At 54.2% G+C, this 10,556-nt stretch overlaps 3 protein-coding genes across 3 annotated transcripts; 2 read left to right on the top strand and 1 right to left on the bottom strand.

Moving 5' to 3' along the window:
• Positions 1 to 3,282, top strand: cid1 (Terminal uridylyltransferase cid1; the record flags this gene model as incomplete). The annotated part of the gene is made up of 1 exon (XM_036636312.1): positions 1 to 3,282. One exon carries the CDS (start codon positions 1 to 3, stop codon positions 3,280 to 3,282), a length of 3,282 nt encoding a protein of 1,093 aa, XP_036498716.1.
• Positions 3,283 to 4,163: 881 nt separating this feature from the next.
• CGCS363_v004462 (Ribose-phosphate pyrophosphokinase 1) lies at positions 4,164 to 5,900 on the bottom strand (the record flags this gene model as incomplete). The annotated part of the gene is made up of 3 exons (XM_036636311.1): positions 4,164 to 5,377; positions 5,441 to 5,588; positions 5,790 to 5,900. The coding sequence occupies 3 exons, from the start codon at positions 5,898 to 5,900 to the stop codon at positions 4,164 to 4,166; spliced, it is 1,473 nt and encodes a 490-aa protein (XP_036497068.1).
• A 598-nt stretch (positions 5,901 to 6,498) lies between these two features.
• On the top strand, positions 6,499 to 8,307 carry CGCS363_v004461 (uncharacterized protein; the record flags this gene model as incomplete). The annotated part of the gene is made up of 2 exons (XM_036636310.1): positions 6,499 to 6,707; positions 6,762 to 8,307. 2 exons carry the CDS (start codon positions 6,499 to 6,501, stop codon positions 8,305 to 8,307), a joined length of 1,755 nt encoding a protein of 584 aa, XP_036497066.1.
• Positions 8,308 to 10,556: the final 2,249 nt, after the last annotated feature.

Below are 10,556 nucleotides of genomic sequence, written 5' to 3'. Positions count from 1 at the left end.
ATGCCGAGTAGTGACGGGCAGCCTGCCGGCCCCAGTGCCCTCGAGAATCGCCTGAGAAATTTGATTCTCACCAACGCTCCCCCTACAAACGGCCCGCCGCAGTTCTCTGACACCCCGCGAACGGCCGCACCTCTCCCTGTCGGTGCTGCTTCTCCGCAACCCGCCAACAATGACAACTCTGCCTCGGCCTCCGTTGATGGAAAGCTCCCAGGCTCGCCCAAGATTTCCAGAAAGCGCCCCAATCAAGCCCAAAGACGCCAGATGAACGCCCAGCTGTCAATTCCCATTGACCCTCGACCTTCGCCGCCTACCCATTACGGAAGACCTTTTTCCGGATCTCCGGGTCACTCGTCTCATCCTCCCGGCTTTCACCAGAATGGCGGCAGATCTCACCACGCGGCGGCCCCTTACCATGGCCAGGGACAGCCGCAGGGTCAGTATGCTGGAATGCAACCGCACACGCCAAGGCGTGATGGACCTCGACACCCCGGAAATCTAGACACTTCTCGCTACCATGGTGATCAGCCTCACTTCGCGCGTCAGGATAATGGATCACCCAGATATCCGCGCAATCCTCACGGTCAGCTCTACAGTCCCCGTGGCTCCCAGCACCAGTTCCGTCCCGAGGAGCTGGAGAATCAGGCCGCCTACCTGGAGGGCCTCTGCAGCACTCTTGTCGCTGGCGCGGAGATTGAACGCGGCGAGATCCTCGAGAAGGAAAACTTTCGACTCAAAATTGAGCAAGTCTGTCGGGTTGCCATCGCCGAGTATGAGCAGCAACAGAATAACATTGAGAACTTCCCTCCTCAGTCCGTGGAGTTGAAATGCTTCGGCAGTCTTTCCTCAGGTTTCGCTACCAAAGCATCCGACATGGATCTTGGCCTCGTCTCGCCGCTTTCCCAACCACAACCCGATGCCGCAGGCTCACCCATTCCCAGGCTCATCGAGAAGGCTTTCTTAGAACTCGGCCTTGGCGCTCGTCTCCTCACTCGAACCAGGGTGCCGATTATCAAACTTTGCGAGAAACCCCCCGAGAGACTGAGACTGGACCTGCTGGAAGAACGAGACAAATGGGAAAAGGGCATTGTCGACGTCGACCATGCAGACGCAGCCGATGAGGATGAGCATGCCGACACTGAAGCTACCCATGTCAAGGAGGCTACCAACGATCAGCCAGACGACTCGGCTGATCATAAGACAGACGCAACGTCCCCCACGGCGGGAGATGCCTCCGAGTCGAAGCCGAGCATGCGCCAGTCAGCCAACATGTCTCTACCCGCTTACTATAATGTGGCAAAGCGGGCATTGAGAAAGTTGGGAGGCCGTGACGTTACTGTGTCAAACTGCCGCGAGCTGACAGATGAAGACTACGTACTCCTTAACAAAGTGTGCGAGGCCTTCTTCGCCGGTCTTCACAATAGGGAACTGAAGAACAGGTTGTCGGCTTATCAGTCGCTGTCCTTCAAGCCACTCGCCAACGTACCCAACTACCGTTCGTTAGCCGGCGTCTACGCGCAAATGGAAGGCGAAAGAATCGTCATGCTTTGCGAGGCGAACACTATCGTGGCTAGTGCTGAGGATGCTGATGATTCTGCTAACGCGCTCATCGCAGCTTGGAAGTCCCTCCAAGATCAGCCACACTTTGGCATTGAGCCGCTGACTTACACCAAGCACCTGCAAATCCAATTGGAGAAACTCAGAAAGCTGCCAACCGCACAACTGCTCACTCTCGAGCAGAGCCAACACGAGGCCGCTGGCGCGTATCACAACAGAGCCTCCAAAGTTGTGTCGCAGCTCAGACCCCGCGATGCCGCCAGCTTGGTGGCTGCCCAAAATCTCATCATCGAGAAATTCGCGTCCGGCATATGGATCAACAGCATTCGTACGCAGGTCGCAGAGTTCATCGAAGCCTCCCCCGCGAATATCAGCATCCACGCCGTCGCCCGCCGCCACAAGAGTCTGCAACTCGCGTCAGAGCTCGAGAAGGCTCTGGACCACAACTTGTACGATGCCACTCTCGAAAGCGATATCAGAGATTACATCTGTGTCCTTCGTGGCCCCATGCGCAAGAGCAACGCGGAAGACCCTCACTATGACTACGTCATCCCTGTCACGAAACAAAACATTGAAACCATCAAACGCATGCGCGAGATCAAGGACCCGGCAAAGATGTCCGTCAACCAGCCCCGCGACCCTTACCGCGACAAGCTTGAGTTTCCCAAATCCGGCGTGGGCGTCCAGTGCGATATCAACTTCTCCGCTCACCTGGCCCTTCATAACACTCTGTTGCTGCGGTGCTACTCCCACACCGACCCTCGCGTCCGGCCCCTCGTCCTGTTCATCAAGCACTGGGCAAAGGTCCGCGGCATCAACACACCCTACCGCGGCACCCTTAGCAGCTATGGATACGTCCTCATGATGCTGCACTATCTCGTCAACGTCGTCCAGCCCTTCATCTGCCCCAACCTCCAATCACTCGGTCCAGCCCCGCCGCCCGAAGGTATCTCTCCCACCGGCCTCGATGACAGTATCATGTGCCGCGGCCGCTTCGTCGGCTTCTGGCGCGACGAGCCCGAGATCCGCCGCCTCGCGCAGATGAACCTCATCAACAGCAACCGCGAGTCCATAGGCCACCTCCTCCGCGGCTTCTTCGAGTACTACGCCCAGAACGGCTCCATGAGCACGTACCCCGGCCGCGGCTACGACTGGGGCCGTGACGTCCTCAGCATCCGCACCCCAGGCGGTCTGCTCTCCAAGTCCGAAAAGGGCTGGACCGGCGCCAAGACCGTCATCGAGTACCGCCCCAACGCCGCAGTCAACTCACCCAGCACTGAGACCCCTCCCGCAGCAGCGCACTTTGCTCTCAAATCGCCCATCGACCCGCCCACGCCGACCACCCCGTCCGCCGCGACCGCATCACAAGATGCGCCATCCCCGACCGTCGGGAACAAGCCAGCCGTCGCCACGCCAACGACCGCCGCCGCCGCCGTCACCGCCGCGTCCCACAAGAACGGCGAGGTGAAGGAGGTGCGGCACCGCTACCTCTTCGCCATCGAAGACCCCTTCGAGCTCGACCACAACGTCGCGCGCACCGTGACGCACAACGGCATCGTCGGCATCCGCGACGAATTCCGCCGCGCGTGGCGCATCATCAAGGGCGCCGGCACCGGCAACTTCAGCGAGGAGCTGCTCAAGGACGTCGCTGCGGTGAAGGAGGAAGACGAGAAGAGTACGTTCGTGTCGCTGCTGGACGAGATCCACGGGTGGGAGCTGTTCGAGTGATTGAGGGAACGATTGTGTGTGTATTCCGGGAAACAGATATGGCAGTGTATAGGGATGTAACTTTACTGTGTTTGTATGAAGAAATGTGCCATGTGAGGACGGGCGGACGGACTGGAGGGCATGCTCTTTAGGGACGATGTCACGAACGTATCATGAGAAAAAAAAAGAGGAAAACCAGAGATGAGACGAGGTTGAGTTGCTTGTATTATTATTGCCCTGTGTAACTACAGATATATTAAAAAAAAACCTCAAACTTGAGCAGTTACTGACAAAGGTAATGAATCAAGTTGGCACAAGTCAAAATATATTTCACAGAGGAAAAGCATGTTCGAAGGTTTCTCTTACCCCTCGCCCACCCATCCCGGAGGTGGTGAACGCCATAAAGGCAGACTGAGCGAGGGGTCTTCTTTTAGTCGAAAATTTGATCTACCAACGCTCCGTTAAGGACTTCTTCTGGGATGAAGATAGCCCTTGCTGTCCAGAAGACAGCATCGTTGGGGGTGAGGAAATCCTCCAAAAGTCAAGAAAAGGAAAGATTAGTGTAGCACACACGAGACACACACACCGTAAAGGTTGCGGTCGGATGAGGTATCAAGATCATCATTCATGTCTAATACTGACCATGTAAAAAACGTTTCAAGTGGCAGACCATTCCCAGGTCGCACTTTTGTGTTGCCGCCATACTGGCTTTTTCCACTGTGCCGTTGCCGTCTCCCAAACGCCGCGCTAGAATGCCATCACACCTCCCAAGGATGCCAATGAAAACGCACACGAGATCCAGAGTACGATTCTTAGACCAAGAAAGAAAAGCAAGAAAAGAAGCCGTGGTGTTCAGGCAGAGAATGACATAATTCCGCCTCACGCTCTTTTGCTGAATTCTTCTAGTCCAGGATGTGCTGGTACAAGGGAGAGATTGACTCGCCGTAGTGGTTGCGACGGATGGCCTCGGCGAGGAGGAAGGAAAGATCCAGGACGACAAGCTTGGGTGTGCGCTTGGCCTGGTCCTCGGGAATGGGGAAGCTGTTGGTCACGATGATGGCATCAATGCACTCGCATTTCTGCATCTGCTCAAGACAGTCGCCACCAAAGACACCGTGGGTCGCCATGCAGTAGACCTTCTTCGCGCGGCCCTTCTTGACCACAGTCTCGGCCGCAGCGATCCAGGAGCCTGGCTTGTCGATCATGTCATCCACGATGAATACGGTCCTGTTCTTGACATCGCCGACCAAGGTGATCATGTGCTCGACCTTGGGGTCCTTGAGGACCTCGTCTTCCTCGTCTGACTCAGGAACCGCGTCGCCGGAGCCGCCGAGCGCATGGGGCTGAGGAGCGAAGAAGGACGATGCCTGAGACATGGCCATTGGGTCGTCGTCACGGACGCTGCCGCCCGCGGTCGAGGTAGCCGGCGATGGATAGTCGTCGTCAACGATGTGGCCTTGGACAAGACGTCCGTGGGTGACTTCGTGAGCGCGGCGGTCATCGTACTCCGCATCGCCCTCCTCGTCGTCATCCGTAGCACCGTTGGTAGGCTTGGACTGTGTAGGGGTCGTTGGCCGCTCAGCCATTGTGCTGGGATGAGAGCGCGGGGGGTTGGTGTGCTGAGGCGAGCCGTGAGCGTCGGCCCTGACTCTGGCAGCGCGACCGGTGGCAGGAGGGGTGGTTGGTCTAGGGGCAGGTGGAGTGCGACTGCTCTCCAAGACAGGCTCGCGGTCGAGGTTGTCTAGGTGGTGCATGATCATGCTCGATGTCATGTTGCCACCACGCTTCTTCTCGGTCGTGACCATTCCAAAGTTCAGCTTCAGGGCATCCGCAAGCGATGTCACACGCTTGGTGCCGCCGGCGTTCTTGGATACGACAACAGCCTCCTTCCAATTCGGCACGTTGTGGCGGATCCACCTCGCCAACAAGGGCTCCGCGTGGAGGTTGTCGACGGGACACTTGAAGAAGCCCTGCATCTGAGACGCGTGGAGGTCGACGGTGATGACGTGCTTAACGCCAGCGACGCCGAGGAGGTTGGCAAGCATCCTCGCCGTGATCGCACCGCGGTGGGACTTCTTCTTGGACTGGCGGCTGTAGGGGAAGTACGGCAGCACAGCTGGAAGGGGGAGGGTTAGCGACGCGATAAAGGTGGATTGAGTGAGCAAGAGGTTGTGCTTACCAGTGATCTTGTTCGACGAGCCGCCCTTGCAGGCCGAGATCATGATCAACAGCTCCATGATGGTGTCGTTGACATTGGCGCTGCCGGACTGGACGACGAAAACGTCCTTCTCTCGGACGCTGGTCAAGATTCGCACGCTCGTCTCGCCCTTTTGTGTGACGGGTTAGCCTCAACAGGGAGTCCAAACAAGTTTGGAATTGGTCCAATCAAGGCAAGAGCCGGAGAGAGAAGAGGCCGCGACAGGTCGCGAGTCCCATCCTCGCCGACTCCCCGCCGTTGGTGTTGACGGCAGCAGAATTTTGTGTCTTTTGGGGATTGGCCAAAGAACAAAGATCGCACTTCAGCTTACATTGGAAAATTGGGTAAGCTCCGCCTCGGCAGGAGCCATGCCCAGGTTCTCACATATTTGCGTAGTGAGGGCCGGGCATGAAGAGCCCGCGAAGATGAGAGTGCCGCGCATTTTGCGAAGAAGAATGCGAGAGGGTCGAAGAGTTTTGGTTCGCGTAGCGGGGAGCTTTTATTTGCGGGCTGCTGCGAAAGGAAAAATTGAGTTGGGCGCAGGGGGGAGAGGCCGGGGGTGGTTAAGCCGACAAACGGGGTCGGGCCAGCTGAAGAGTGGGGGACGGCACAGTGCGGCTGTCATAACCTGGCGGATGAAGCCGTTATTCGTACTGTATTTATCCGACCCGGACAAGCCTCGTTCGCACCGAAATTTTCAGCTGCACCGTGCTGGGCACTGGGACCCCGCGATGCTGCTTGCGCCCCTCCGAAGCAGGTGCAGCCAGTATCAAGGTCGTGAAGAAGGTGCGCCTCGATAGGCAACGACCCAACCGTTCATGCAGGGGGAAAAGTTTGGGAAGAATATTCCCCAAGTTTAGAAGACTATTGGTGTTCTATATATGACTCACTATTCGGAAACACTCACCTGCGAATTTTCATAGATGATTTTGAGGTTGGTTCAAAAACTCCTCCACGTAGTCCATTCACTATTTTTTCCCGCTGACATACGCTTGGAAGTGTGAGATTTGAAGTGCGCTCAATGAGAAACGGAAATTGAGATGGGCATCCCTCACTTAATCCACCACCTCGCTCCATACGGGGTTCTCGCTCCTGTGGACGGCGACAGAGTTGTGATCGACGGCCCTGCGCTGGCGTATCACATCTACCACCTTTGCACGAGGAGCAGCACCGGCCTTCCTTCCTACCAACTCCTCAGTGATACTACCATCGCTTGGCTGGACAAGCTCACGAGTCACAACATCTCCATGTACCATGCCTTAGCCAATGCACCATCGTATCTTTGAAGACTTACGCGTTGCAGAGCTGCGATCTACTTCGATGGCTTCCTCCCACCATCCAAGATTCCCGTTCGACTGGACAGGATACTGAGGACTTCAACACAGCTCAAGCTCTTCCACTCAACATTCCCCAATGCTTGCTCAGCCAAGCAGGTCTCAGCCACACACCACAGGCAGCCTCCTCTCTTTCCGACAGACGCACCAAAAAGAGAACAGCCCCTGACCCCACCCCCGCCATTCCTGGTCGCTGCCGTGGTCGACAAGCTCAGCCAAACTGACAAGTATGCGGACTTGGTGCGTCTGGTACCGGGCGAGGCGGACGCTTACTGTGCAGACGATGTCCTGAAGAACGGAGGAACGATCGTAACCTCCGACTCTGACCTCACAATACACGACCTCAACGAAGGGGCTGTTGTCTTTTTCAAGGACCTCCACATAGGCTCTGCAGATGGAAAGGATGGCCTCCTCGCATTGAAGTTCTGTCCCTCGGACGTGGAGAAGCGGTTGAAGCTGCCCGAGGGACAAGGCATGCGGCGGTTTGGATACGAACTTTCCAAGTCCAGCAGGCCCAAGTTCTCACAAGTCCTCGAGAGCTGCAAGGGAGATGTCGCTGATCCGGAAGACTTCCACAGCTTCTGTAAGCCATATGAAGCCCTGAATACAACGGATTGGAGCGCGGTCCCCGTACTCGGAAGCCTGAAGAATCCCAAGCTCGATGCAAGGCTGTCAGAGATCGTATTGCAATTCGTTGGCTACTCAGGGGCCTCCGCTGCCTCATCTGAGGAGAAGGGTGCAGAAGGGTGCATGATGTGCCTTCCGCCACTCCTAGACTGTCCTGCTCGTGCAAGCGCATGGGACAGCAGCGCTTCTGTCCGGCAGTTGGCGTATAGTCTGGCTTCCCTGCTGAAACCAGGAGCGTCGCCCCCTGTTCGAGAGTACAGAAGAGTGTATAACGGGATGAATCAAGGGAAGAATATCATCATCCTTCCTCGGACATCTATCAAAGACTACACCGATTTTCTTTATGACACTCTGAGCCAAGTCAAGGATTGTCTAGGGGAGACCGAGTCACTTTGGCAGACCGTGGCTCTTCAACAGGTCCTGGCTTGCTCCAAGGTGGACGGCAAGTACGATGTATGCGTCGGAGCAGTCAAGCAAGCACTGTCAGTGGAAGCAGGCTCTGGTCTCATCCCCTGGGATGTCGTTCACCTGTCAGCGCAGGTCCAGGCCATGCTATACTCCTTTCGTCTCCTTTCCCAAGTCTTGGTCCTTCTGGATGTCGTTAAACCCGCGAAGGTGCCCAAGGGCCTTGATAAGCTCCGCGATCTTCTGAGATCACTGCCCTCTCTGACGGAATGGCCAACAGTAGACGTAACTCTGGCCTTGCTTGGCAAAGGGAACCTAGCCAAGCTTGCAGAAGCACTCGAGATACCCGAAAGTGATTTACTTCCTGCGAAAGAGGCAAAGAACAGGAAGAAGAAGAGAAAGAAGATGGCTGAGACTGAGCCTCAAGCGTTGCCGGAGAAGAAGAGGTCATCCAACCCATTCGATGTTTTGGGCGATGAGTAGAATTAGAGATAAACTTAGAGAGTCGATCCTGATGAAATTGACGTCGATTTACAGCCTGGTTGTATCCAGTTAGGGCTTGAATGATAGCTTCGGCCATTTGTATTATTGGCGTCTGGATATCTTCGTAACCATCGTATTTACGGTTTTTCCTGCTTAGGTTCTCTGCAACCAGCTTGTCACAAACCCGAAAACAGGTAGGTCTTTTGGGTTTTCACTTCGCGGTGCCCCCATACACTGAGGTACTGTCATCTTGTCAACAGTGAATAAATCAACATGGATCAGGCAGAGACAATCCAATGCAATATTAGCTTGTAATTCTTTCTCCTTCATGTCTGGCATTCCTTCTCATCTTCCTTCGCCTATCATGCCCAGGTGCCGTTTACCGAAAACAGGCAAGCAATTCTTCTAGAGTCATGTGTCATAGACCGGGCGTGGTTTGGCATATCTTGGAACTGTAGCTCTAGGTGCTGAGAACAGTTTCGAGAAACTCCCTATTGTCCCGTAGGATCTCTGCTTTAGGTCATAGTTGAATAATATATACATGACTCGACTCTTAGTTTTCTTCATGGCTACGAGCCGAATGCGCAACATAAGAAGGTTCGACGCCCTGTCTTCCCATCAAAACAACTAACCGATGGGTTGAGCCATCTGACAAAATGTTGTGCGATCTCGGAGAACTTGTTTCCAGTTTGTGGTACTCATCTAGCTTCGAGTTTTCTATTGGTCGCACCCATCGTGAAGGTATTGCGTGCATCACAGATTCCAAGAAAAAAAAAAAAAAGCCTAACAGCATCTGATGACAACAAGATGACTCAATAGCAAGAACTGTATATCAAGCACGCGTCAAGTTTCTGATACTTCAACTACTGAGGACCACACACTGAGAAGCAGTTGGAAGCTACATCGACTCCACTCACGCCAAAGCAAGAAGATCACTGTTCAAGGTTGATGAAGAACATATCCAAATGTCTCTTTTTTAGAATAGCTGGTGACTGATTTGATCCCTGTATGTACGAGCAGCTATAAATTGTAAACAGCAATTGAAATGACATCATACAACAACGCAATTTTTGTAAACGAAGCCTTTTGGAAGCGTTGCCCACTGGGACACAGAAGAGCCGCGAAGTTCATACCAGATCATCAGCCAAGGCTCAAACTTATCCCAGCTAGCCATCTATCTTTTCTGGCCGTCAGTTTCTGTCACATGTTCCCTTTGGAATAACGCTCAACTGCGTGGGGAAGTAAGTCGAGGAAACGCACTTACCGTGTGTACTTTCTCTAGTGGACAGCACCTGAGTGCTCGGCCGATCCCACACCACCACACCGACGCCATCTGGAAGCGACTTTGCTGCTCTTCCCCATCGTGTCTAATTCTCTGCGATATACAAGACCTTACCACGAAGCCGAATCGAGTTACTCAACACGCAGAAAATGAATAGCATAAAAGCTCGCTCGGGGGAACGAGACCTGTTTCTCTCAGCAGCCAATGTCCGGCTTCTGCGTCCATGATTTGACAGACAAAGGCAATTTTTAGCCAGAATACTCTCAAACCATTTCGGAAGTTGCAATCCCAGGCAACGTCTCCCACTCCTCGGCGGTACGCCTGATTTTACCTAGTCTCTCCTCATGTCTCTTGCTTTCTGCATATTCAACTTTGATACGCAGGGTATTTCAGTACAGTTTCCGCACGGAAAGTGCGTGTTGGTCCACTGCGGCTACGCCTCTGCGGAGGTGACAACACCTCGAAAGAAGTTGCACACTCTACTCTCCTGGACTTTATGACGGCGAGTGAAGATTACGATTCCTAACAATCTGCCGTCTTCACATCCAACGAAGCAAACACCGCGCCTACTTCTACCAACAGCCTCTCGATGCTGTAGGGTAGGAATTCCGTCACATTATCCCTTTGGGCGCAAATATCTTTCACTCTCACGCCTCTTCAGAAACATCCGTCCCCTCAACCAGTGCACTGAGAACGTGGAATCAGCACTTTCAAGATCGCCTTCATGACCCGAATCTCATCTATAAAAGCCCAGTCCCATACGACTTCCTCTTCCACAAAAGCAGACACCAAATAGTTCCGCGGAGCAGCGAGGCAGCTTACGCGAGCCTCTGACCCAGTGCTAATTAGCTCATCTGCGTCAAGTTCTCGATTCACACCGGCTACAAGCCCAACTTTGTCCCCGGAATCCTTATCCAGCCATCGTTATACATCACTTCCTGGCTCCTTACGAGTATTACTCACAAAT

The sequence above is a fragment of the Colletotrichum siamense genome, assembly GCF_013390195.1.
Source record: "Colletotrichum siamense strain Cg363 chromosome Unknown KSG_Cg363_contig03, whole genome shotgun sequence".
In the NCBI taxonomy this organism is placed as follows: Eukaryota; Fungi; Ascomycota; class Sordariomycetes; order Glomerellales; family Glomerellaceae; genus Colletotrichum; species Colletotrichum siamense.
Note: the sequence above shows the minus strand (reverse complement) of the source record. Positions and strands in the feature narration are given on the sequence as shown.